The 27,016-nt window shown below is 46.9% G+C and overlaps 1 protein-coding gene across 1 annotated transcript in view; it reads left to right on the plus strand.

The window, feature by feature from the left end:
- Window positions 1–27,016, plus strand: part of LOC147618758 (cyclase-associated protein 1-like) — an 80,768-nt gene that overhangs the window by 41,386 nt on the left and 12,366 nt on the right. Inside the window, exons 6-8 of the mRNA XM_086773799.1 lie at window positions 151–260; window positions 398–453; window positions 22,924–22,980. Coding sequence (XP_086629925.1) covers window positions 151–260; window positions 398–453; window positions 22,924–22,980 — 223 coding nt within the window. The remainder of the gene's footprint in view (window positions 1–150; window positions 261–397; window positions 454–22,923; window positions 22,981–27,016) is intronic.

The raw sequence follows: 27,016 nt of genomic DNA on the forward strand, positions 1-27,016 counted from the left end.
CTGGTTGGCTATGTTAATCCTTGTGGACCCAAGTTTTTGTTGTCTTTTGACTTACGCAGCCATGCGTAGGTTCTTAGAGAACTTTCTCTCACACAGTTCAGAGGTTTGGAGGATTGAGTTGATATATTTACCTGCATTTTTATGATGTAGGTGGGCTATCGAAAATCAAATTGGAAATAAGAGCTTGGTTATAAGCAAATGCAATGCATGGCAATCAGTCTACATTTTTGGCTGCAAGGACTCTGTAATCCAAATTCAAGGTATGCATGATGTTCTTGTACAAAGTGTTTGTACTCATTCCTGCCTTCATTTTACCAATTTTAAAAACTTTCTATACCTGTTTATTCAAGTAATTTCTTAAGTTTAGGTATTTATGATACCAAAACGTGTGGTTCAGGCAAAGTCAATAACATCACATTAGACAAGTGCTACAAGACAGGTGTTGTTTTCAAGGTATCCTTATTCGTACATTAACTTTTTTTTTTCTTTTGAAGTAGCTTGCTAATAATGAGAAGTGAAAATTAAGAAGTGTGCCTAGTAGATAGGAATGGTCAACCGAGGTGTAGTATGTCAAAGCGTGATTGGATTACATATCTCTCTCAAGATCTCACTCTGTGATGGATCCAAAGTTGTGGATTTCCATTATATATAAAAATGGCCGCCTGTCATGGAGGAGGAATGTCTCTCTGGGTGTGATGTTGCCCAGCAGGGCGATCTTGTATGCTGAGCTTTAGGGCTATGATGCACTGTGCGTGTGAAAGAATGATGTGAGGAGTCTTAAGGGTCTTGATTTGGGTCTGGGTCCTCACCACAGAATGGCATGCTCCTCAGTTTCAATCCGGTGCATGCCACATACTTAGCATATTTGCAGATCTCGATTCTTATGTGTGGATTGCAACTCTCTGTATGCCTCAATATGGAGTGAGTGTGGTGACACCTGTAGTTGCCATGGAGATCCTAAGTGCATGTGACATAACTGTTGGACCTGTCTTAGGGGTTAGCAGCAGCAGTACACAGTACAAACATACACACAGATAGTAGAGCAGTCGTGAGGGAGAAATGGCACACAACTCCAGCAGATTTCCTTGAAGTGAGTACCAAAAAGCCAAGTATAAAGACACACCATAAGTGAAATAAGAGGGTGTTCCTGTGCACGGGGAAAAAACCCTCTAGTAAGGGAAAAAGTGCCCCGGCTGGTCCTAGAGTGTTCACACACCACTGCCCATGACATAGAAGTCTACAAGCCCCCATGGAGTGATGACGTGAACATGTACAGGGATATGGTTGATCAATCCCCGAAAGGCAATAAGCTTAAAGCTTTGCGGAAAACTTCAACCTTTGCTTTCGTGAACAAATATGCCATGTTGTCATGTGTAGAGACATACACTAAGATGATCTTGCCTGCATGGAGCCTTTCCTTGACATAATGGTAATGCAACCTAATGTGCATTGTGTGACAATGTAACACTGGGTTCCTCGCAACCGCCAATGCGCTCTGAGAGAGAGTGTAGATAGGAGTGGATGAGTGCTGTCCAACACTAAGATCTTCTAAAAGGTGGCTGAGCCACACACACTCAAGGGTAGCTGTAAATGCTGCCATGTACTCAGCCTCACATCTTGATTGGGCCACTATGTTGTGTTTCTTGCTAAGCCATGATATGCATGAACCACCAAGAAAGAAATAAAATTGGCTAGTGGACACTCTGGTGTTGTAACACCCTGCCAAGTTTGAATCACTGAAGACATGCATCTATGACTCCCCCCCTTGGGATAGAACAATCGAAGGAACTGGGTATAGAACAATCGAAGGAACTGGGTACCCTCTAAGTAGTGGAAAACCCGCTTGACAGCTTGCCAATACCTAGTACCTAGGCAATGCATAAATTTACTCAACTATGAGACCCCATACTGAATGTGAGGCCGCGTGTTGCATAAGTACATCAAGCATCCAACATCATGCTGATATAGTGTCTGATCAAAAGACTCACTAGAATCTTGAATGCTTATCTTGGCACCTATCTCAATTGGTGTAGCCACAGGCAAACAATCAACAGGCCCCCATGTCTTCCCATGATGTTGCTAGTGATGCTGATGATGATGATGATGATGATGTGTTGATTCTTCTATTGGTGATGATACTATGACTGATGCCTATATGTTGTCCTAACTTTTGGATTAGTCAGGGATTAAGATTGTTCATGCAGATGATTAGCCATGGCATGGGTGTGCATGTGACATTCTCTTGTGCTAAACTTGATGACGGGGTGGACACTCCGTCATCCTTCCTCCCTAGACTGCTACTGACTTTAACTTTGACCGATATTTTTGTTTGAACACGTTCACTCCTGATCTCCACTTCCAAGGCTTGCTGAAGAATTGAGCATCTTTTCAATTGTTGTCCCCTTGCCTGCTTTTTTTTAACCCTTAACATAGCGAGCGGGTCACCTACCAGAACTGATCATGATTGTTGCTTGGCCTTTGGGACTGATCTGAGAGCTTAATGATGTATTGGTTCTGCGTACATACCCTCAAGGAATGCTTCCTCTAGCTTCACGTGTTGTAGACCACTCCATCTGCTGTCCTACTACATGCTTGTGTTGGATCTATGCACCTCCTTGGGACTATGCCTAGTGGCTGAGCTTGAATGCTCTAATATCAATGTTGCATGTGTGGAAGCCTTGCTGTACTAATCCACAACATTAAGAACAAGCTACTAATTAAACATCATTAAGACAGAGGAGAGAGAAGAAGTGAGAGATTGGTGTTATGGTTTTCTTGTATTTTAAAAGGTGACTTAATGTATGTACATGGTTAGACCCTTGGTCAGCCCCGGTGGGGTGACCTCTGGCCTCTTACATGACTTCTAGAGTACAGAATGATGATTATGACTTGATGAAAATGGCTTGCCCATTGCTGAATTATGCCTTCTGCTTATATATATGTAAGGGATGCGGGTTGGCCAGCTGCTAATGCTGTCGGCTTGTTATGTGGACAAAAAATCACATAAAATGCTGAAACTGCAGCACTTTCACCTTCTTGTTTTGCCCACACCTACTGCCCACTGTGTCACCACCTAGCTGCCTGCCACACAAGGTTCTGTTGCCAGCGGACAGAGTATTTGCTCCCAGCTGTTGACAGGCCCCCATGTCTTCCCATGATGTTGCTAGTGATGCTAGTGATGTTGATGTTGATGATGATGATGCGTCTACCTAAGCCTTTGCTTTGATACCACTGTCACAAGTAGGAAGTCGAGACCCGGAACAATAAATAACAGATCAACACTTCAAATACCAGACAGATCATGAAGACACATCGGAAGAACAATAAACAATATAATAACACTGCACTAAGCTGGAACGGCTGGCCCTCCTGAGGAACTTCTTTATTCACATAGAAGCTTTTACAAGATACCAAGGTGCGGGTGCATACAGCACCAGATTTTCCACAAAGCATCAGCACAAATCTCTTGCTCGGATATCTATCCAAAGCCAAGACAAAACACAGCACCAAAGGCCATCCAAAAACTGTCTCAAAACAGTCCCAAAAATCAGCCCATAAACTGTCCATGAAACAGCCCGGTACAGAGCCCAATACAGCCCCAAGTTCCGTGCCAAATCAGCCCCAAAACAGAGACATAAACCAGCCCAAAAAGAGCTTGCAAAACTGTCCCAGATTCCTCCAAAACTGCCCCAGAAACAGCCCTTGATTTTCACACATGTGAACCTGTGTGGCCTCTATCCGCGAGGGCTTCACATAGGAGGGTGATCTTTCGAGGCCAAAAACTGTCTCGTAGCCTCTTCCAAAAATCTGAGAGAAAATGTTGTGAGAGGCCCTGTGACTGCCAGTGTGTTGTTGCTGTCGGGGTGCCCTCAACCTCGAGCATATGAATCCTGCCTAGTCGCGCGGTGTATGTGAAGAAAGGGGTACCCAGTGTCTCCTGCCAGTCCGCGGGATCACGCCAAGTCCACTCCCCTAGGTCCAGCCTAGCCAAAGTGGGGGGGCTGGGTCTGGGATAGGGGTAAGTCACTTTTGGGGAATAGCAGAGTCCATGTCGAGGCCGAGTCTGTCTCTACCCTGGATCCCAGCCAAGCCTCTCTCCTAAGCCTCCGCAGGATGCTGTCTGAATGCAATCCAATCTCCAAGGGACCTAGCAGGTCCTATGCTCAATACTCCCCATGATACATGAGGTCGAGCCCCCAACATGTGGCCACTGGGTAAACGGTTCAGGGATTCCAGATCGGAGTTGCCGAAGACGCTTCTTCGAGGCTATTGGAGATGACTGTTGAAGGGCCGGCCTAAGGTGATCTCAAGCTCGGAGTAGGCTAGTTGCAAATCTGTCCTCAAAAGCTGGACTAAAGCCGTAGGCCCGCATCTCTATGAAGATCCATCTAGTGCTGTGCAGCCAAGGTCCCCCCTCCCAGGCTTGCAGTATGGGCTGAAATCTAGGCCAAAAGGAAGTCCTTCCAAGGCTCACCATGTAAGCCCAGCGGGGCGTGCTTTGACAAATTCCACCATGTATCCAAGAGATAGAAATATAGAGAGAGAAGATAGAGAGATGGAGAGGGAGAAAGGTTCAGGGAACTTTGCACAGTACATACACACTGAGCGGGGAAAAGGCCTTGCCCCCTTTCAAGAATTTATTCAGGAATAATCCACGTGCTCACAAGCCAAGATCAATACAACAATGAATACAAAAGCAATTAAATATGCCAATGTAGAAACCCAAGTTGAAGTCGAGGTCGATGTCGAGGCATGTGATCCTGATGGCGAGCACACCATGGGGATGACCCACAAGAATCTTTCACTGGGCTAGTACCAGATCAATATCCAAGTCCATTTCCAAGTCCAAATCCAAGAAGCCCAAGCTGGTACACCAGGTACACAGGTGGTATGCGTAGATGACAAAGTATATGATGATCAATTGTAGTCTTGTCGTCCAAACTGAAGAAGAAACAGCCCACACAAGACCATAAAGAATTGTATGAACCGGATCAATCCCACGGGCAGCACAACAGAATCAATAGTGCCCAAAACAGCAGGTGGCAGTGTTAGTGATGCTGTCAAACAGCGGTAACTCTAGTCGGTGGTGGCGGCACACAAGTGGCAGCAGCGTCCAAGCATTGGCGGCGACGATGGCAGCACACAGGTGGGTGGCGGGAGCCAGCACAGGTGGTTCAAGTGGTGTTGCTTGTACAAGTGGCGGTGGCAATGGTGGTGCTGTTGGGTAGCACATAACTGGGTGGTGGCAGGCTCTGACGGTTCAGGTGGCTAGACGGCTCCACAACCAGGTGCAGCAGGTGGTGGTGATGCTGGTGGCAAGTGGCAGTGCCCAGTACACAATAGGTGGCGGGTGGACAGCAGGTGTAGGCAGTGATTGGTGACAGCGGATAGGCGCAGCAGCCAGGTACTGGTGGTGGTGGTGGTGCTGGCAGCTCACGGGTCGGTGGCAGCCAGAAGAACGAAAGTCGTATATCAGAATTTTCAGGCGGCCAGATCAGCTCCACGCTTCAATGATGGTGTTGATGATGAGCTCATTGCCTTATCGATGATGATGATCATCCTCAATTTTTCAATGATGATGGCCATGCCTAGATGATGATGAAGACCTTCACACACCCTTCAACAATGATGATCATCTGAGAAAGGTTCATGCTTCTTTTATACTTGAGGAGAGCCTAAAGTGGCTTTTTGCTTTTGGTCCGGTTCAGTCTCCTCTTGCCAGTGGGCGATCAACACAGTTCGACTTTTTGCTTTTTGACCGAAACTGACGCTTTTTTGTGTACAAACCTTATGGTGGTTGTCCCCATGCCTTCTTCTACTAATCGTGTGTCCATGCAAGGGTTCCATGATGTGAATAGAGCTAGGAGAGCCAAATAGTTACATTCCCTCCCTCTTATATCGCTATTGTCCTCAACTGCGAAATGCAAGTGTTCCAAGCATATCCATATGTTCCAAGTACTAGCCCTGTCTGGTGAGCTTGTGCATCTAGTCTTTCCCCATATCTGTGGCGTCATCTGCTCATCTGGTGTCACATGCACTATGCACTCAGTGCATGGTGACAAGATGGCTCATCATCAGAAGTGCAACAGTTGTACAGTTTTAGAACCCAATAGGATGATAATTGTCGTACGTCGTGACCCCATTGTACATCCTCAGTCCAAGATAAGTCAGGCACGAGCTACGTAGGTCATTCCTCAGCCTTAGCGGGTCAGTCAGTCAGTCAAGTCCCCTAACCCACTTGGAGAGAATCATTCATGCATGTAGAGTCAGTAGAAGCCTTAGGGTTTGCATCAGAAAGCACTCTGCATCCTGCATAATATGCATTCATATGCTTGTGCATCATTTAGAACATCCCCGAAGCCTTAGGGAATTTACTCGGATTTATCTGGTATTTTTCCCATATTTATTAGTATTTATTTAGCATTATTTGCATTATTGGGCATTTATAAATATAAACTTTATTAAATGACCAACCTCGAGTTAGTATAAATAGGCTTGCATAGAGCTTGTTTTCTCATTCAGTCTTCATTGTGCTAAGAGCTCTCCTCCTCAGCCCTAGGAGTATCCTTGCCTTTAGTCCTAGACTAATCCAGCCCTTGGAGCTCATAAGCTTGCTTCTCCAGCCCTTGAGAACCCCTTGCTTCAGTCAGCCCTAGGCGCCTACCCTCAGCCTCCAATCAGCCTGTATTCAGCATCACTTCAGGCCTAGATTCAGCATATAGATCAGCCCCAGTTCAACGCCAGGGTTCAGCCAGTGTTTTCTGCATCTGTCCAGCATGAGATTACCTGCGTTTCTGTCCAGCAGCATCAGATCCTCTGCGTTTCTGTCCAGCAGCCTCAGAACACCTGCGTTTTCAGTTCAGGAGCTTCCCTACAGGTCTGCGTTTCTGTCCACAGCAGTTTCCAGCCCTGAATCAACAGTTTGCAGCAGTTCTCAGCCCTGAATCAGCAGTTTGCATCAGTATCCAGCCTTCTGTGCATCATCCATGCATGCAGCAGTCATCTGGTGAAGGTAACACAGCATTCATAAGTGTTTTCAGCATTCTAACATAGTGTAGAACAGTCCACCTTCTTCTTCTCTTAGCCTCAGGTGTGCAGCCCTTCCTCATGCCCTTGGGAAGAGTGCATAGGCTCGAGATCAGGTCATCGAGGTGTTTCTACAGCAGTGTACAGATCAGCCACTCTCCGATCCTCCGAGATCTTGCGTTTGGCTTATCTACAGTCCACAGTCATTCTCTCTAAAGAAATAAAGTAAATACTATCTCGTTATCGGGATAGGGGGCCCTTCAGTGGGTAATTCGGGACCCAATCTGGTGTACAGTTCTCATATCTCTCTCTCTCAACTCTTTAAAGTTTGAAGTATTGAAATGGATTGCTAAACTCACGAAACTCAAGATACAGAAGACGGTGTGAGCATTTGTGTGACAGGATCTTCCAATACAAAGACTTTCGTTGCATATCACATTGGTATCAGATTCAGATTGTCCACACACACCGTATCCTAGTGTGGGGGCATCCTTGGATGGTTAGATTGCGTTCTGGCATGACCACCGACTTCAGCATCATGTCTACAGGAGAGAGTACTCATCAGCCGGAAGACGTCTCCCCCGAAGGAGACCTCGTTCTTCCGCCTACAGCAGACACCATAGCTCTTCTTAGAGCTCAGAACCAGCTACTCATGGAGTGTCTCCAACTCTTGGAGGCAGCAGCAGCACGTCCTTCTACACCTCCAGCAGCACCCGACTACATCTCCCTCTTCTTTCAGATGGAACAACAAAGGAGAGAGGACGAGGCCCGAAGGAGAAGAGAAAAAGAAGAAAGACGGGACTATGAGGAAACCCAACGCAGGATCGACGAAGACCGGCATCAAGCTGACCTCGCCGCTCGGGAACACCAACGTGAGCTTGATCGAGAACGTATGTTACTCGAACACCAACGAGAAAAGGAGGCCATACACTTGAGGTATCAGCAGCTCTCCTCAGTCTCCCCAGTCATAGGTGTCACCAGCCAGTAGCCTGCAGCAGCATCAACCATCATCATTCGCAGTCAACCAAACTTCAGTAAGTATGATGGTAAGTGTGATCATTCATCAGTTAATCAATTTGTTCATCAGTTTAATGCTCATTTTCCATTAGCTAGGATCACAGACCCTCAAGACAAAGTCCACTTAGCGGCTCCCCATCTCACTGGTGAGGCAATCACTTGGTGGCAGCATTGGTCTAGTATTCATACAGACCAGGCCACAGGTGTCACAGCCTTTGATTGGGACATCTTTGTCCATGACCTGAAGACCAGATTTCTCCCGCCCCAGTACATGACCGGTCTGAAAGACGAGTTCTATGGACTCAGACAGAACGGATCCCCAGTGCTTCAGTTTTCCGGTAAGGTTATTACTTTAGCACATCAGTTAGGGTTATCTGAGCAGGTTAAGATGGAGCAATTCATTCGTGGATTGGACTCTAACATTCGGTTCACAGTTCGTAACTTTGAACCAAGTACATATGACCGGGATCTGACTCTCGCTCAGAATGAAGAAATGAAGCTTAACGGGGGCAAGCCCAAGCAGGCATCTCAGTCCAGTACCAAACCCCAGCAGCAGCAATCACTTGCACAGACAGGGAAGGGTAATTCGTCTTCTAAAGACACTAAGAGAGACAACAGTCCTAGCTCTAGTTCAGGGGGTAAGGAATCCAAGCCTAAGAAGACCCCTGAGGAAAAGGCTCAAGCAGGCATCACTGGAGGCTATCTTCCTCCAGAGGCGCAAAAACAGTATCAGTCAGAAAACAGATGTTTTTTCTGTCATACCATTGGACATGGTAAGAAGGATTGTCCAAAAAGACAAGCGGAGCAAGCCTCCAAAGAGCCTTCTGCCACAGTTGCCGCAGTATCCCCCGCTCCTCCAGACCTGTCTGCTACCACCAATGCGGTTCAGATCTTACCTTCCATGCAGTCCATGCCATCCGTGGTACTTGATGCTAAGCAGGAGGGTGAGGCAACAACCACACAGAAAAGCCTGATCCGAGCTTATGGCTCAGCCAAGGGCCGACAGTTCCATAATCCTTTTTGACATGGGCAGTTCTGAGGATGCCATCTCTCCCCAGTTGGCTACCAACATGAGCTGTACCTTAGTGCCCTATCATTTGGAGGTAGACGAGTTTACACCTGGTCTCCGCACCCACATCTCTCAGAAGGCACAACAATTTTCTTTTCAAGTTCAAAAGGCCTCATTCCAACGAGATTTCATTGTCTCTCCTCTTTTGGGATGTGACATGATCTTAGGAATCCAGTGGTTTCGTCAGTATGAACCTATTCCCAATTGGGGGCAGGACACCTTTATTATCTCTAAAGGTTTTCCTGAGCCTGTCATGATTCGGGGGGATAGGAGCATTCTTGGCATTCCTATGATTTCTCATCTCCAGGCTCGACGAGCTATATGCAAGGGAGCAGAAGGAGCATTAATTTATGCTCAGACAACTTCTATCTCATCAATAACCGCTGTCTCATCATCTTCAGTCCCTCAGTTAGCAGATCTCCTTTCTCATTCAGACATTTTTAAGGATGATCTCCTACCCAGTATCCCACAGTTAGCAGAACCTCCTAGCAAGTTTCCCTCGTCTTTCCAAGACTTTCAAGGGCAAGCTAGAACAGCAGTCAGTTCTCAAACATTTGAAACATGTTCCTTATGGACACATTTTCACAGTCACCACCACAGACCACCAAGCACTTAAGTGGCTCCCGACGATGCCAAGTGCCCAGTGGAGTGCTCAGCACACTAGACAGGGTCAGCTCTTCCACCAGGTTGGAGGAATGATCAAGTACATCCCTGGTAAACATAACCCAGTAGCAGATGTTCTTAGTAGAAAGACCAGCATCCCGACCAGTCAAGAGTCTACCATTCTCAACATCTCTGGAAAAGACTTAGAAGATTAGTATGTCGATTCCGCAGAGTTTGGTACTCAACCCAGGTTGGCCCTCAATTTTGAGCCTGGCCATCATTCAGTTCACAGACAGGCATGTAAGTTTAGACGAGATATCCACTTCAAGGAAGGGGATTGGGTCTCTCAGTGCATCATGAAACAAAGATTGAAACAAGTGGGCAAACATTGTCCCAAGCTTTCATTCCATAGTTTTGGCCCTTTTCCAATAGTCAAAAAGTTAAGTGATGTCTCCATGAAGTTAAAATTGCCTGCCAGTTGGACAATGCATGATGTTTTCCATGTTTCTTGGCTAAAACCATATGTTGGTCTAGAAGTGTTTGATGTTTGAGATGAACAGCAGCCAGACGTGGTAGACGAGGCAGAAGTGATTGAGCCTGACCAGATCCTTCTTCATCGATGGAAGCATGGTTCCGGTCGACGGATTCGTCAGTTCTATACGAAATTCCGAGATCGAGGCACCCACGAAGCCGTATGGCTCGACGAGGAGTTCTTCCAGGAGTAACCCCAGTGTTCTCTACTTTTTGACCAAAACTGGCGCTTTTCCATGTATAAACCTTATGGTCCTTGTCCCCATGCCTTCTTCCACTAATCATGTGTCCGGGCAAGGGTTCCATCATGTGAATAGAGCTAGGAGGGCCAAGTAGTTACACAGGACCTGGAAGAAGTCGTGTAACAATCATCTTGTCCAGTAGGGTGATGCTTTGAATGGCAGGGTTAGTGATGACCCATATTGTTTTTAATGTATGGTACCTTAGAAACCTGGATGGCAGGGTTAGTGATGACCCATATTGTTTTTAATGTATGGTACCTTGCATTCTCTCTCTCTCTCTCTCTCTCTCTCTCTCTCTCTCTCTCTCTCTCTTCGACTTCAGAGGGTCTCTCCCAGCCAGTACACTCCACTATAGGGGTGAAACAGGGCTGCCCGCTCTCTCCGACTCTATTTGGACTATACATTGATGAGATCTCTGATTATATTGGGACACGAGGGGACATAGGAGCCCAGTTGGCTGGCACTTGGATACCTCTGCTCTTATATGCTGATGATATTGTGCTTATAGCAGACTCACCAGAGGGTATGCAGAGGCACTTGGATACTTTACATGCTTATGCACAGGACAGTGGGCTCAGGTTATGGTGTTTAACACTACAGCTCAGTGGGTCTGGAGATCAGCGCCTATTTTCACATATGGGCAGGAGACAGTGGAGCATGTTGACTCAAACACATATCTTGGAGTGGTGTTCATTGGGCCCACATTTTCCATGAGGGGGGCAGCAGAGGCCAGATTGACTAGAGGATATGCAGCACTAGGAGGTCTAGAGAGGATGTGCTCACAGGTATAGTTTCAGGAGCCATGCACTAAGCTGTGGCTTTTTGACACGCTGGTCACATTGGCTATGCTATATGGAGTACAGATCTGGGTGCCTAGCCTAGATCGTCACAGTCGATCAGGACGCACATACGATGGATGGAGATCGATGGAGAGACCACTTGTGTCCATGATCTCCAGGATGATTCGGGCTAAGGCCTCGGTACCGCATGAGATTATCCGAGCCGAGATGGGAGCACCACCAGATCAGTGTCCTTCATTCATAGCACCTGGGAGCTTCCCCGACACCGGTATGCATGACTTGCTTTAGAGTCCTCTCATCAGCTAGCCATGGAGGGAGACACTTCATGTTGGTATGCGCAGATAGCATCCTGGTTTGAGCTCCACGGGTTCAGCTTAGACAGACTTCCACCCTTCCAGTACTCTCTAGAGGCACCCTCTCTCACCTTGACACATTCTGAGATTAGTAGAGTCATCAGACAGGACCTCATTCAAAAGGATACTAGGAGGACATGGCTAGAGCCCTCACAGGAGTTAGGGACAAAGATGGCTTTCTATAGAGACCATCTTCTCCGCACCACTGAGGATGGCTTTATACTTATACCGAGCTACATGGATACCATTTGTCTCATGGATTGAGGTGCGCCATTGGGTAGATCCGCACCTCTTCACATCAGTTAGAGATAGAGACAGGCAGATTTAGAGGCATACCTCCAGGGGACAGGATATGTCAGATTTGTTGGATAGAGCCAGAGACGGAGGAGCACTACATCTATCGTTGCACAGCATATTATGAGATTCGAGGGCGCTACCATTGCCTTTTCAGAGAGGGATTTGGACCACTGGCTAGAGTCATGGACTATTGTGATCAGCGATGCTTGGGTTTTTATCTCCTGGAGATCCGTAGGCTCAGAGAGTCCATTATGAGGAGCAGACGCCCGACTGGCAGGGAGTCCACACAGAGACAGATTACTGACTTCTTTAGAGGGACTACCCGGGAGGACACACAGCCGACAGCCCAACAGTGGGCACCCCGTGGGACTCTAGTTGAGAGAGCTATCCAGTTGGGCAGATCCAGACGCCCGAGGGTTTGCGGATCCTTACTTCAGAGATGGTGCCTACAACGGAGGATTCAGAGCATCATTGCGAGGCATCGGGCTCGTCCGACCAGGCATCTCACTATGGCAGATATCCAGGCCATCCGGCAGAGACCCATGCTAGAGATCCTAGGATGATTACCACTCCAGCCATATACTGTTGTACTCACTGTCACTTTTGTACTCCCCCATATTCATGTATTCATGTATTCATGTATCCATGTACTCATGTACCCCATTTTGACTAGTAGCATTAGCTTCCCACTCTCCCTAGTTGCTGCTTCCGGATGCTCCCTACTGATGTATTGTAGGGCTAGATACTTACCTTCAGTCCTTTCTTTTCTTTTCCAGATAGTGTATCAGATGTCATATGGTTGTAACTTTGGTCTCATAGGTCACTTTGGCCTTTTGAAGACGTTATATAACATTTCATTTCATTTCTCTCTCTCTCTCTCTCACACACACACACACACACACACACACACATGCATACATATGTATTATATATATACAAACTTAGATAGATACTATACATATTGTATATGTATGTGTATGTATGGTTGTACGAATGTATGTATGCATGCATGTATGTAGTATGATAGTATATATGTTCATTTGTACAGGTGTACAGTACCTCCTCTTTGGGGAATGAAACTTTTGAAGCCTACGTACTATTCGCACATTTCTCAAGGTTCTGACTGAGAGTCCATCAAGAGCCATAAGCCTTACAAAGAAGGAAAACCTACAGTAACATTAGTTAGGCATCCATGGTCGAAGAAGGAGATACTTTTAGTTTAGGCGTGCAGAACTCCTGAATGATAGCCCTGCTTTCACAGAGGATTGCCCATTATTCGCTTTACATGCCTGCATCTTTCCTAACTTTGCTTCCTTCTGCTTGAGCTGTGCTCATGTGAGCTCTTCTCTTATTCATAGCCTCATACCTTCTTGAAGGTGATCACTGCATGGTTGTTGCTTTGGCATTGGCGAGAGAGAGAGAGAGAGAGAGAGAGAGAGAGAGAGAGAGAGATATTAACGTCTGCAAAAGGCCAAAATTGGCCTATGAGACAAACAAGTAGTACAACATGTGTCCTGGATCAGAGCGAAAATGTGCCAGCTGCTCCTCGACCTCCTGCTGGTGTCGAGACCGGATGGCCGCGATCTCTCTGTGGTGTAGCCGTGGTGTCTGGTAGCCAGCTAGTCTGGGTCGTCGCCTAGCTCGAATCTCCTCTGCTTGCTGAGATGTCACTCCCAATGTGTGTGGCTGGGCTACTGGTGCCAATCTCTAGAAGAAATCAGTCAACTGGGACTGTCTTCCTCCGCTATGATGTGCGGTTGTCTGAAGTAAGATCTCCCTGTGTCTTTGTAGGGCTAGTAGTAGTCTGCCTAGCTGTCTCTGGTCCGATCTCTCCTAGATCTGTCTAAGTGATGTGGTCCCTCTAAAAACCTCAGGATAGCATGCCCTGATCTCCTGCAAAGCACCACACTGGCAAACAAAATGCTCCTCTGTCTCTACCCCCGTCTGGCATAATCTGCAAATGCGCTCTGCTCGAGGTATAGTAAATGTCTTCAAAAGACCCAATGGGTCTATGAGACCAAAAGTGATACAATAGTGTCCATGTAATCTCATCATGGTACAAAAGAAAATAAAAACTAGAGTTATGAGTTGGGAATGTCAAATCCAAGCCGTATGATACAAAATGGGGCCATCATCATCATTCTGCCTATGGAGCTAACCCCCTAGTAGGAGGAGGGTGCCATCAAGGATATCAAGCATGGGGTTATGGGCGTGGGAAGGTGGATCTGTGCCTCTCCAAGATCTCCTTGAGCTGGGGCTGATGTCTGTGTTGCTGGCAAGGTCCAGTGAGGGGGGGGGGGGACAGAGAGTGTCATGTGCACAGTGCGTATCTACCGTGTGCTACACGCACACAAGACTAGTTTTGAGGCTTGGGGAAGCTTGGAACTAGGCAGGCTGATTGACGAGCTGAGTTAGGAAAATACTAACGGGCGGGCACCCAAGTATGGATGGGCGAGCGGCCAAGTGTGGACGCCCGATGACCGGCCAAGAGCCTATAAAAGGGTGGCCAAGGTTAGTTATTGTATTATAGAGAGTCTCGCGAGTTGTGAGAGCTCTATGGTCTTGGAGCCTAGATCTAGTGCAGACGTGCACCTGCTTTGTGCAGCCGAGGCTAGCAGCAATCTCGAGGCCTGCGAGGGCAGCTTCGTGGCGGTATGGGACGTCGCGAGGAGGAGATTGGTCGGTACGTCAACCTAGTTAGCTTAGCTCGTGGCTCGGTGGGGACAGCCAAGACTGTGGGCTGGCCCATGGTTGTCATGGTTGGGAGGTGAGTCAGGCCTGCACCCCCTTGCTTGTTTGTTGTTCGTTTGTTTGCAGGATTCGAGTTTCGAACCAAGATCGATCACGAGGGGATCCGTGGGGATTTGACAGTGGTATCAGAGCATACCTCGTGAACGAGCAAGTCGGTAGGTAGAGGAGAAGAGGTCGAAGAACGGTATGTGTTAAAAAACTTGCTGTTTCTCTGTGCATACTGCAGTTTTCAGATTTGGTATGTGTTTTTCCTTCATCAAAGACACCCATGTTGATGGGAGATGGTAGTTAAGTAGGGTTGATTGCTTTTGCAAAGAAGAGGCCTGTTTTGTTGTGCAGTCGCATAACCTGCAGGGAGAGAAAACAGAAAAAAAGGAAGAAAAAGCACGTTTGCTTTTCTGGTTCGAACGAGAGAGAGAGCGAGAGAAGTGCTGGATCACTGGCGAGTGGGTTTGCTGGCCGAGATTTGTTGACGTCGCAGGCGGGCAAGTGCGTATGCAGGCGGGTAGGTGCGTTGCAGGCGGGCAGGTTCGTAACCAGGCGGTCTAGGCCTGTAGGCAGCCGGGTGGCCAAGCCTGCCAAGACAGGCGGCTTGCGCAGCCACCCCAGGCCGGCCAGGCTTGCGTAGCCAGGCGGCCAGGCAGCGCCTACGCCAAGCCAGGCCAGGCTTGCGCAGCCAGCCCAGGCTAGTACGGCCGGCGCCCAAGCCCTCGTGGCCCCCTGGCCAGGCCTTTGAGGTGATGACGCAGGCGACGGCACCACCTCCAGAAACGTCAGCAGTCAGCGATGGCAACCAGCCAGCACGCCGGCGAGGGGGGGGAGGGGGAACAGGAAAGGACTCATTTATTTTTGGGCTTTCATTTTTTTTAGTTTAAATTTTTTTATAAAAATTTAAAAGTCATCTCCTCTCCAAGGTTTAATAGTGTTTATTTTTTTTAAAGAAAATAGAATATATATATATATATATATATATATATATATATATATATATATATATATTTATTCAAGAAAAAAAAAACAACACAAAAGATCTCTCCAAGTTCTCGAGTTTTTAAGCTCTCAAGCTCTCAAGTTCTCGTGCACTTTTATTGTGCAAAGATCGAATTTTCTCTTCGCGTACCCTCTTCACAATGTCGACCCAAGAATCAGAGTTGGAGTTCCTCGTGGAACGCAAAGGCTTGCAGGCTACGGAAGGTACCGATGCCGATCTTTTTGACGATCTTGTGTCAAAATCAGATTTCCAAGAGTTCAAAGTAGCTCTCGAAGCTTCTTCGACAGAACGTCAGGCAAAAATCGCAGCCCAGATGCAAGCTTTGTAGAACTCCATCGCTCTTTTGACCACTACCCTCTCTACTTTCTCAGGTATGGATACCTTGGCTTCAGCTTTAGGCCCCAATATTACTCCGGAACTGTTCGGGGGCGAGCAAAAGCAGCGAACCAAGGAGATAGTGGACACGTGGCTACACAAGTTGCAAGTTCACTTTCAGTTTCATCCATATGATGATGGAAAGAAGATCCAGTTAGCAGCAGGTTTCCTGTCCGGCAAAGCTTTGCTTTGGTGGAAGGAACTCAACCCAAAGCCAACGACTTGGGCACAATTTGAAGACGTTTTCAAGAAAGAATTCCTCAAGAAAGAGGATAAATATGATGTTGTTGCCCGGTTTTCAGCTTTGACTATGACCTCGCAGCACCTCACTTATGAGGTCTACCTCCAGAAGTTTCGTGACTTGCAGATGAAAGCTACAAAGATGGATCCCACTACTCTTTTGGGGTTTTTCGTAGCTGGTTTACCCGACTCGTACCGATTACAGGTTAAAAATAACAAATGTAAAACTTTGGACGAGGCCATTCATTCAGCTCGTATCTATGATGATACGATGGTCTCTTCCAAGTCGAAACCCGTTACCGAGCAGGGGAACAAGCATAAAAGAAAGTTCTCCGCACCTATGGCTAACACGACTGAAGACAAGTCTTCGGATCAACCTTCGAAGAATTCAAATTCGACACTAGCGAAGAAGAAACGACTCCTTAGGGCTTTGAAGCTCAAGAAGGAAGGACGTTGTTTTATCTGCGAAGAAAAAGGACACATGCGTAACGAGTGCCCAAAGCAAAAGGGTACCAAGTCAAACGCAGGACCCAAGCCAAAGGCAGCTAACCAGTTGTCTTTGACAGGTAAGTCAATTATTGTACTTTCTCGCCCTGGTACTTGTTCTGATTGTCTGTTCAATTCTAAGGTATTTGGCATGCATGATCTTCTCCGAGTTTATGGAGAAGTGAAGGGCCATAAGATTCACATTCTTTTAGACCGTGGCAGTTCGCATAACTTTGTTAACTACAAACTTGTGCAGAAATTGAGTCTTGATACGACACTCAGCGACCATACCTATGAGGTACGTCTACTTGCGGGAAGGCAAGTTTGGGATCGCAAGGTGGAGATGCTTCCAATCCAGATTCAGGACTACAAAGATACTCTGGAATGCTATGTTATGCATCTGGAAAATGTAGACTTGTTATTAGGGATTGAGTGGTTTAAGACTCTTGACGTCCAGATAGATTGGTCTAGTCATATTTTTTCTTTTCAGGATAGGGACACCAAGTATAGTATTTTAGGTGATTGTATTCATCTCTCTCAGGGCCCTCTTGTAAATACAACTGATTTTGGAAATATAATGGATTCTTCTTTGTATACCGCTTTCCATTGTGTATTGATTCCACTTTCTTCTTTTCTCATCCCTTCCTTGGATGTGAATGAATTAAGTGTGTTTGAAAGCAAAGAATTACAGAAGATACTTGATTCGTTTCAAGATGTATTTCCTAAGGAATTGCCATCCGGTTTACCACCTGAACGGGCAGTAGATCATCGTATTGACTTGATCCCTGGTGCTCATCCTGTCAGTATTCCACCTTATAGGATGAGCCAAGCTGAGGAAGATGAGTTGGCTAAACAACTCGAAGATTATTTGAGGATGGGCCAGATCCGTCCAAGTAAATCACCTTGGGGTGTACCTGTGTTGCTTAGGAGAAAGAAGGACAATACCTGGAGAATGTGTATAGATTACAAGAGATTGAAGAAGCTGACAATTAAGAAGCGTTATGCTCTCCCTAGATCAGATGACCTGATTGACCGGTTAGCAGGAGCGAAATATTTCACGAAGATAGATTTACGTACTGGCTATCACCAGATACGTATTCATGAAAGGCATGCCGAAAGAACCGCCTTTCGGACTAGGTATGGCCATTACGAGTTTCTCGTATTACCTTTTGGGTTAACCAATGCTCCAGCCACTTTCTAGCAAATGATGAACGATCTTTTTCGTGAACATTTGGGAAAATTTGTGGTGGTGTTCTTGGATGATATTTTGATATATAGCCGTACTCTTGAGGATCATGTCAGACACCTCACGATTGTCTTATAGCTATTTTAAGACGGAATCGACTATATGCTAAGTTAAGTAAATATGAGTTCTTTATGACCGACATCATTTACTTGGGACACAAGATCACTAGAGATGGATTGAGCATTGACTATGACCGAGTTCTGAAGGTTCTGGACTGGCCTATACCACGAACAGTGAAACAACTTCGTTCTTTTCTCGGTTTTGTTGTTTTTCTTCGAAAATATGTACGGGAGTACTCTCAGCTCACACTACCAATGACCGACTTATTGAAAGGTCGTGGACGTAAGTCAAATTAGCCTATCACTTGGAATAACGATTTGGATATGGCCTTCAGACTTTTGAAAGATAAAGTCAAGGAAGCACCTATCTTAGCATTGCCTGATCCTAGTCGGCCTTATGTTCTTGAAACTGATGCCAGTGACTATGCTATCGGGGTTGCTTTATTTCAAGATGGTAGACCGGTTGCTTTTGAAAGTAAAAAGCTAGACGACACTCAGTCTCGTTGGCCAACCCTTGAGAAGGAGCTTTATGCTGTGATTCATGCTCTCAAGGTTTGTAGACATTATTTATATGGCTCCAAGTTTGTGGTATTGACTGATCATCAGTCAATCAAGTATGTGTGTGATGCGGATGATTTGAGAGGAAGGAAAGCTCGTTGGGCAGAGTTAATGCAAGATTTTGATTTTGAGATCCGTTATCGGAAAGGGTCCATGAATAGTATTGCAGATGCGCTTAGTCGGATTAGAGAGGTGAATACTTTGTCGTTCACCGAGATTTCTACTGACTTATTTCAGTCATTGAGAGGGCTTTGCAGGACTGATAGTTATTTTGGTCCATTTTGGTAGAAGATCCAAGACGGGAGCTCATTGATTGACCAATACTCGATGACTGAGCAGTCTACTATTCAGGCTGCAAGAGGCCAGTGGATGATTCGAAATGGTTTACTGTTTTGTAATGGCAAAATTTGTGTACCACAGATCCGAGACATTAGGTCCAAGATTCTTAAGGAGTGTCACGACGCCCTTCTGCTGGACACCCTGGGGTACACAGGACGCTATCATTAGTGAAACACACTTTTTATTGGCCAAAGATGAAAGGGTATGTAGAAGATTATGTTCTCAAGTGTCAGATTTGTCAGGCAAATAAAGCTGAACGCTTTAGATAGGCTGGGTTGTTGCATCCTTTGCAAATCCTAGGTAATAAATGGGAAAGTATTTCCATGGATTTTATTACCGGATTGCCAAGAACACATCAAGGCCATGATTCTATTTGAGTTGTGGTAGATCGCTTGACAAAAATGGCTAGATTTTTACCGACTTGGAAGACTATTACAGCTACGCAATTAGCTCGGCAGTTTATCGAGCAATTGTTTAGACTGTACGGGTTACCGCAGGACATAGTCAGTGATAGGGACTCTAAGTTTACGAGTGATTTTTAGAAACTTGTTTTTGAGAAGTTGGAAACAACTTTGAATTTGAGTTCCTCAGATCATCCTCAATCTGATGGCCAGACTTAAAGAGTGAATCAGATTTTGGAGGATATGCTTCGAGCATATGTATCCAAAAGACAGAGTTCATGGGAGGATTATCTTCCTATGTTAGAATTTGCATATAACAGTACTAAGCATACGAGTACAGGATTTAGTCCTTTCATGCTTATGTATGGTTTTCAACCTAGATCACCTGTTACAGTAGGATTCTCAGGACTTCAGCATGATGCAGCACGTAATTTTTTGCAAGATATGCAAGAAATGTTACAAGTTGCGAAGGAATCTATTAGAAGTGCCCAAGACCGAGGCAGGTTTTATTCTAATAGACATTGTTCTCCGAGAGAGTTCTCTGAAGGAACGCTAGTGTATTGCGAGTTCGGAAAGATTCCGAGACTTTACGGACAGGTAGATCTCTGAAATTATCCCCTAGATACTGTGGACCATTTCGTGTTACACGACAGATTGGTTCAGTTGCATATGAATTGGATTTGCCTTCTCATGTGAAAGTTCATCCTGTATTTCATGTCAGTAGACTTAAGGAAGTACTGGGTGGAGCAGATCAGTTAGTTACTCCTCAAGAAATTATAGATATCCAGGACATGACATTTGTTCCGCACGAACCTGAAAAGATTCTTGGATTTCGTGAACGAAGATTGCATAATACGCTTATCACGGAATACAAGATCAAGTGGAAGGATCGTGTTGAGGAGGACGCTACATAGGAGACATTGACTACTCTTCAGAGAGATTACCCTGGCTTTTTAGTGAGCTCAGGAGTGAGCTCTTAGAGGAAGGGGAGTATGTCATGTGCACAGTGCGTATCTACCGTGTGCTACACGCACGCAAGACTAGTTTCAAGGCTTGGGGAAAAGCTTGGAACTAGGCAGGCTGATTGACGAGCTGAGTTAGGGAAATACTAACGGGCGGGCACCCAAGTATGGACGGGCGAGCGGCCAAGTGTGGATGCCCGATGACCGGCCAAGAGCCTATAAAAGGGTGGCCAAGGTTAGTTATTGTATTATAGAGAGTCTCGCGAGTTGTGAGAGCTCTATGGTCTTGGAGCCTGGATCTAGTGCAGACGTGCACCTGCTTTGTGCAGCCGAGGCCGGCAGCAATCTCGAGGCTCGCGAGGGCAGCTTCGTGGCGGTATGGGACGTCGCGAGGAGGAGATTGGTCGGTACGTCAACCTAGTTAGCTCAGCTCGTGGCTCGGTGGGGACAGCCAAGACTGTGGGCTGGCCCACGGCTGTCATGGTTGGGAGGTGAGTCAGGCTTGCACCCCCTTGTTTGTTTGTTGTTCGTTAGTTTGCAGGATTCGAGTTTCGAACCAAGATCGATCACGAGGGGATCCGTGGGGATTTGACACAGAGAGAGAGAGAGAGAGAGAGAGAGAGAGAGAGAGAGAGAGAGAGAGAGAGAGAGATGAAATGAAATGAAATGTTATATTAACGTCTTCAAAAGGCCATAATGACCTATGAGACCAAAAAGTTACATCATGGTGGATTTGATACAATGTCTGGATAAAAAACCAGAAAATGAAAAATAAAGATGATACTACTGGCACCTAGAAAATACTGGAACTGGAAGGTAAACAGAAACCCTTATAGGGTGTGAATATAGTTAAGGGGGGGGGGTACGCTATGGAGGTGAGTGGAGTACAGTGAGGGGATACAATATCATGTGGGACGGGGGTATACACTATGGAGGTGCCTCCATCTCATAATATGTGCCGCATCGGACGCTGGCGGATCTCCTCAATATCCTCCGTGGTCAGCACCCTAACTGGGTGTCCCGCATGTCTCGCAAGAATAATCCGAATCCGCCGCTGCAACCTCCGTCTATACTGGGATGCCCTCCTCCGTAGTCGTGGGCGTCTGGACCACCCAAGCTCAATCGCACGATCGATTAGTGTACCGCTGGTGTGGGCGGTATCCATGTCCTGCTGCTGCTGTGGTCCATCTGGCGCAGTGATGGCTGGACTAAAGAATTCTGTAATGTGCCTCTGAGTTTGGCTCTCTGTGCGTATCTCTATATCTCCGCAGCTCAAGCAAGAACAATCCCAAACACCTCTGGTCCTGGTACCCCATGACTCTGGAAAGTGGTCCAAAACCCTCTCTGAATAAACAGTGGAAACGACCACGTATCTCATAGTATGCAGTACAATGGCATATATAATGCAGCTCTGTCTCTGGCTCCCCATGGCATACTCGGCATATCCTGGCCTCAGCTGGTATACCTCTATATTGGCCAATCTCAATCTCAAGCTGGTGTGAGGATGTGCGAATCTAACCAATAGCACATCTTACTGCATGAGACAAGTGTACATCCATGTAACTGGGTCTGATCACAAAACCATCTGCTGTGAGCTGAAGAAAATGCTCTCTGTAGAAAGCCATCTTCGTGCCCAGCTCCTCAGTCGGCTGTATCCATGTCCTCCTAATGTCCAGCTGAACTAAATCCTGACGGATGAGTCTGGTAATCTCTGACTGTGTGAGAGTGAGAGAGGGTGCATCCAGAGAATACTGGAAGGGAGGCAGTCTGTCCATGCTAAAACCATGTGCCTGGAACCAAGATGTCATCTGTCCATACCAACAAGCCGTGTCTCCCTGTAAAGCTAACTGTCGAGAGGACTCAAGGGCGAGGCGTGCATATCTGTCGGCGGGGGAGATCCCACAAGCCATGTATGTAGGAGACTGATCTTGTAAGAGCCTCAATCACCAGAGGAGCAGCTGCCAGCTCTGCTCGAATAATCTCATGAGGTACCACGGCCTTGGCTCTAATAATCCTAGCAATCATAGATACCAAAGGCCTCTCCATACCTCTCCATCCGCCTGCGCTATGATGGCCCACTGAAGGTCCCCATATCTGCACTCCATAAAGCATAGCTGATGTCACACTAGTGTCAAAAAGCCAAAGTTTCGTTCGAGGTTCTTGAAACTGAACGTGCGAACACATCCTCTCCAAACCACCCAGGGCTGCATGTGCTCTAGTCGCAGAGAGAGAGAGAGAGAGAGAGAGAGAGAGAGAGAGAGAGAGAGAGAGAGATATTAACGTCCACGGGAGGCCGAATCCGACCTATGGGACAGATCAGGTACATCCATTTACATTCCACTCTGGGTATCGATGCCAAAGAGGCATAAAACTGAAAAAAAAATAACTCAAAATGAACTCTTAAGAGAGAGAGAGAGAGAGAGAGAGAGAGAGAGAGAGAGAGATTATTTTAAAGCATATGGTTCTGTTTTTTGAATGTATTTGCTTTATTGATTAACTAATGAGTTTTGTAGATAAAATATAGCTCCAAATTTTGGAAGTTCTAACTATGATGATGTTGGTATTTATGTGCTCTAGGATGTGGTATCTGCGTTCGAGGTTGTGAACTGTACAAGTGTGGAAATCCAGTGTCAGGTATATTTTGCAGTAGTGATTCTTGTACATTCGTCAATGTAAATGTAGGCTCTTGTAGAATTATTCCCCACAATTTTCTACCTCTTTAAGCTAATTGCATTAAAGCCTCTTGCTAGGCCACATGTATTTTCTTAAAATGTTTTATGGTCCAAACACCTCTAATTCCTTTTTCCCCCCTCCCTCCATAGAGGGAGCGATAATTGAAATGACAAAAAAGAAAGGGGGTGTTGGGGGGGGGGGTGCAACCATATTGGTGGTCTATAATGTCAAGTGGGTTGACCACCATTGTCAGTGAGAAACGAGCTGTAATGCCAAGTCCATAGGAAGGCCTTGTGGCGCTTTCGCATGCGATCATAGCTTCCGATAATGTCCACGGATGGTGTGAATGATATAGCCATATGCTCGGGATGGACTCCGCTGGTGGGGTGGGGATGCCTCAATGGCCTCGCTACCTCGAGCTCGCCAAATATGCCATGTAGCAATACTGTTGCAAATCTTCCATCTCTAGCAGGAGCCTTGAGTCCAGTGAATTGAATGAACCAGAACTGGAGTTGTAGAGATCTGATGATGAGCAACCTGCAATGCTAGTCCCCCACCATCCTCCTCATATGCCATGGCTACTTTAGCCTTGGTGGCCCAAGCAAATATGCCCCAAGTAACTTCTTTTTTTTTTGGGGGGGGGGCGGGGGTGGGTGGGTTTGGGAGCCTGGTCCATAGTGAAGATGTGGAGAATCCTCTGCCAAACTGCTGAGCGTTTGGGCAATCCCAAAGGCAATGACGTTGGGGCTCCTATAGATGGCCACACCTTGAACATATCGCTGATCTCGATGGCCAACCCAGTGCCAACCTTTAGGGTCCAATTGACTAACTACCACGGAAAGACCTTTAGGCTCCGGTCGGCTAACTACCACGAAAAGAGTTAATCTTCCGTGGCCGAAAACTATTCCTTGGCTTCTTCTAGAAATTTGAAAGAAACTGAGGAGGGATGTCGTGGACTGCCAATGCCTTGCTATTGCTGGAGTGCCCTCAATCTAAGGCATCTGAATCCTACGGCCTAGCCATGCTGTGTAAGCAAAGAAGGGGGTGCCAAGAGCCTCCTCTATAGCAAAGGGATCCCGCCATGTCCACTCTCTTGGGTCCCTTTGAACACTTCCAACCACTGCAGGGGAGGAGGGCCCGAGATCAAAGTAAGCCACTCTACAAGGATGGAAGAGTCGATGTCAAGCTGGACCAAAGGGTTCCATATGAAGGGCTATCGGAGGCGCTTCTCTGCTGAAGCTTGAAGCTGAGGAGGCTTGCTGAAGGGCCACTCTGAGGTAGTCTCAAGGTTGAAGGAGGCTAGCTGCAAATCTATCCTTGAATGCTGAGCTAAACCCATGGCCCACATGTCTGTGAAGATCTATCTTGGACTCTAGGGCGAGATACCACCCAAAATGGGGGTGCGCGCTAAGATCCGGGCTAAGAGAAAGTCCTTCCAAGGTTCACCACCCGGAAAAACTCCACGAACGATCAACTTGCCGAGCAGGGCTCGGGTATGAATAGAGGGATCCATGATGCCAAGGCCCCTCCGATGAATGATCACTCTCCGGCCACCTTGGCCCACATGGGCCTCCCATAACTGCTAGTCTATAGGAAGTTGCGGATCAACCGCTGAATGTGACCAATGCATGCCTGGGAGAAGGCCCAACACGAAGTGATGGACCACATGGTGGCAAGAAGAATGTGGTTCACCACCATAACTTGGCCAGCTAAGGAAGGCCTAATTGAAACTCCCATATAACAATTTCCTCCAAGTGCTCAAGAGAAGAGGGGCTAGCTGTTGCTCCAGAAAATGTCAATACCAACCTGGCATCCAAGATAACAAACAGGACTGCCGCTTGGGATCCACTGAAAAGCCTCAACCAGCCTCCAAGTCAGGGCAAGTGAGGAGCCAACCCAAAATCCACAAAACTTGTGCTAGTTGATTTGTGTTCCGGATGCACAATAGAAGATCTCTATGGCATCGACGAATCTCTAGAGATTCCTAACATCTCCTAACAGGTATGCTACTTGGTCATCGGCAAACTCTGAGTCAAGCAGCTTCTCCTATGAGCGGATTGGTAGGCGCAACCCTTGTAAATTGGTCTCGTGGTGGGTGGAGAGGAAACTGCTTATGGCCTCAGCTACAAACAAGAAAAGGAAGGGCACATGAGGGTAGCCCTGTCGGACCGAATGATAAAGAGGGAATTTGTCACCTCATGCCCCCTAGATGAGCACCTGACTGTGAGTAGAGTTCGGAAACACCTTGAACCCTCTCCACTAGAATTCCCATCCGTCACAATCCCCTCCAGAAAGCCCCTATCCACAATGTCTTAGGCTTTCTCAAAATCAAGAAGGAGAACTATCGAATCTTGGTGTCTCAAACGGGCCGAGAAGGTCGCCTCCCAACAAGTGAAGATGTTGTCCAAGATACTCCGATCTTGAACAAAACCTGTCCACATGCTATTTATCAAGTTGGGGGGGGGGGAAGGCTGAAGGCACCGGCGGCTGATGGTTTTCACTAGGATTTTGTAGGTGTTCTTTAGTAGGGTGATGGGTCTCCACTGTCGAATCTCCAATCTGTCTCCACCCTCCTTGGGAATCAAATGGATCAAACCCTCAGTCAGTCTCTCTGTTATGGAGTCCATGGCCATAATCTCAAAAAAGCAGCTTTGAAGCCGCCTTCCATGAGATCCTAGTGACGAAGACATAAAGAGACCGGAAGCCCATCGTCCCTAGGGCATTTGCTGACTGGGAGTGCCTGCAAAGACTCAGCCAACTCCTTTGTGTTAAAGGGTGTCATCAAGAAGGTTTGGAGAGCGGGGGGACCACCTCTCTCGCGTGCCACCCTACCCGATCCCTTGTGTCCATCACGTGCATGGAGAGAGGGGCTCCAAAAAGAAGGGATCTGAAAAGATTTGTGGAAATGGCTCGAACCTGAGGGGGATCAGAAACAATAGATCCATCGTGGCCAACCTACAAGAATGATGGACCATGGATCATGGATGCAATCATGCATGATGCATGAAAAAGGAAAAGAAATAAGACTTGAAAAGTTGAAAGTTGAGTAAAAGGTAAAGGCTAAACTTTAGAGCTTCAAACTCAAAAATTAAAATTGTATCTTACCTCGATTATGGCTTGTCGAATGTGGCGATAGATGATCTCGCCCGACGTTTTCTTCCCCGCCTTTCCGGCATCCACGGCCCACAAGAAGTACGTGCCAAGAGGGCAAGATACTAGAATGTTGAAGATGCCCCTCTTCTATCTATCGGTCCATCCGTCGGAGAGGATGGAACACCCATACTTCACCCATCCCGCTCGGACGGGCTCGAGGGTCTTGTTTATTCTCTCCTTTTCTTCATCAAGTGCCGTCGTGCGCATGTCGTTGTAGGTGATACCATGCCAAGGGCCATGGCATGGTCCTACTTCGGCAATGGCCCTCACCATCCTTTGTCATTGAGGAGTTTTGAGGACACGAAATGCGAGATTGCACTTAATGATCGTGCGTGCAATCTCCACATTTGCATCTTGTTGCTTTGCTCGGACCCAAGAGAGAGAGGCCACATTTGCTCCAATGGAGCCTCCAAGAGTGGCTTGCCTCTTGTGTGGAACCTCAAACTCACTTGGCCTCTTTGATGAGGGAGTGGAGTTGGTGAAGGGGGAGAAGGATTCGGAGAATGATGAAGAGGATGTATCCCTTGCCGGCGGGATGACTTCGTCTTGAGCGGTGGCAACGGCGCGGGGGGGGGGGGGGGACTCTTCCACTATCACTTGCTTTGCCAAGCAAGGAGTACTTCTTCACAATGCTATCGGAAATGTCTTGAGGGACCATCTTGCAAGGTGCAATTTGCCTCCCCATCTTGGACAGATGTGCAAGAAGCCTAGTGGCACTACTAGTGTAGGCCTTGCCACAATACTTGCAAGTCCACTTCCATGCCCCCGACTTCCCCTCATTCTTCTCATGGGTAATGGCATGCAAAGAAAAGCCTTCATGCATTTCTCTCATGGTCAAAGAGGA

The sequence above is a fragment of the Cibotium barometz genome, chromosome 34, assembly GCF_041138505.1.
Source record: "Cibotium barometz isolate CiBa-2024 chromosome 34, ASM4113850v1, whole genome shotgun sequence".
NCBI classification, from domain to species: Eukaryota; Viridiplantae; Streptophyta; class Polypodiopsida; order Cyatheales; family Cibotiaceae; genus Cibotium; species Cibotium barometz.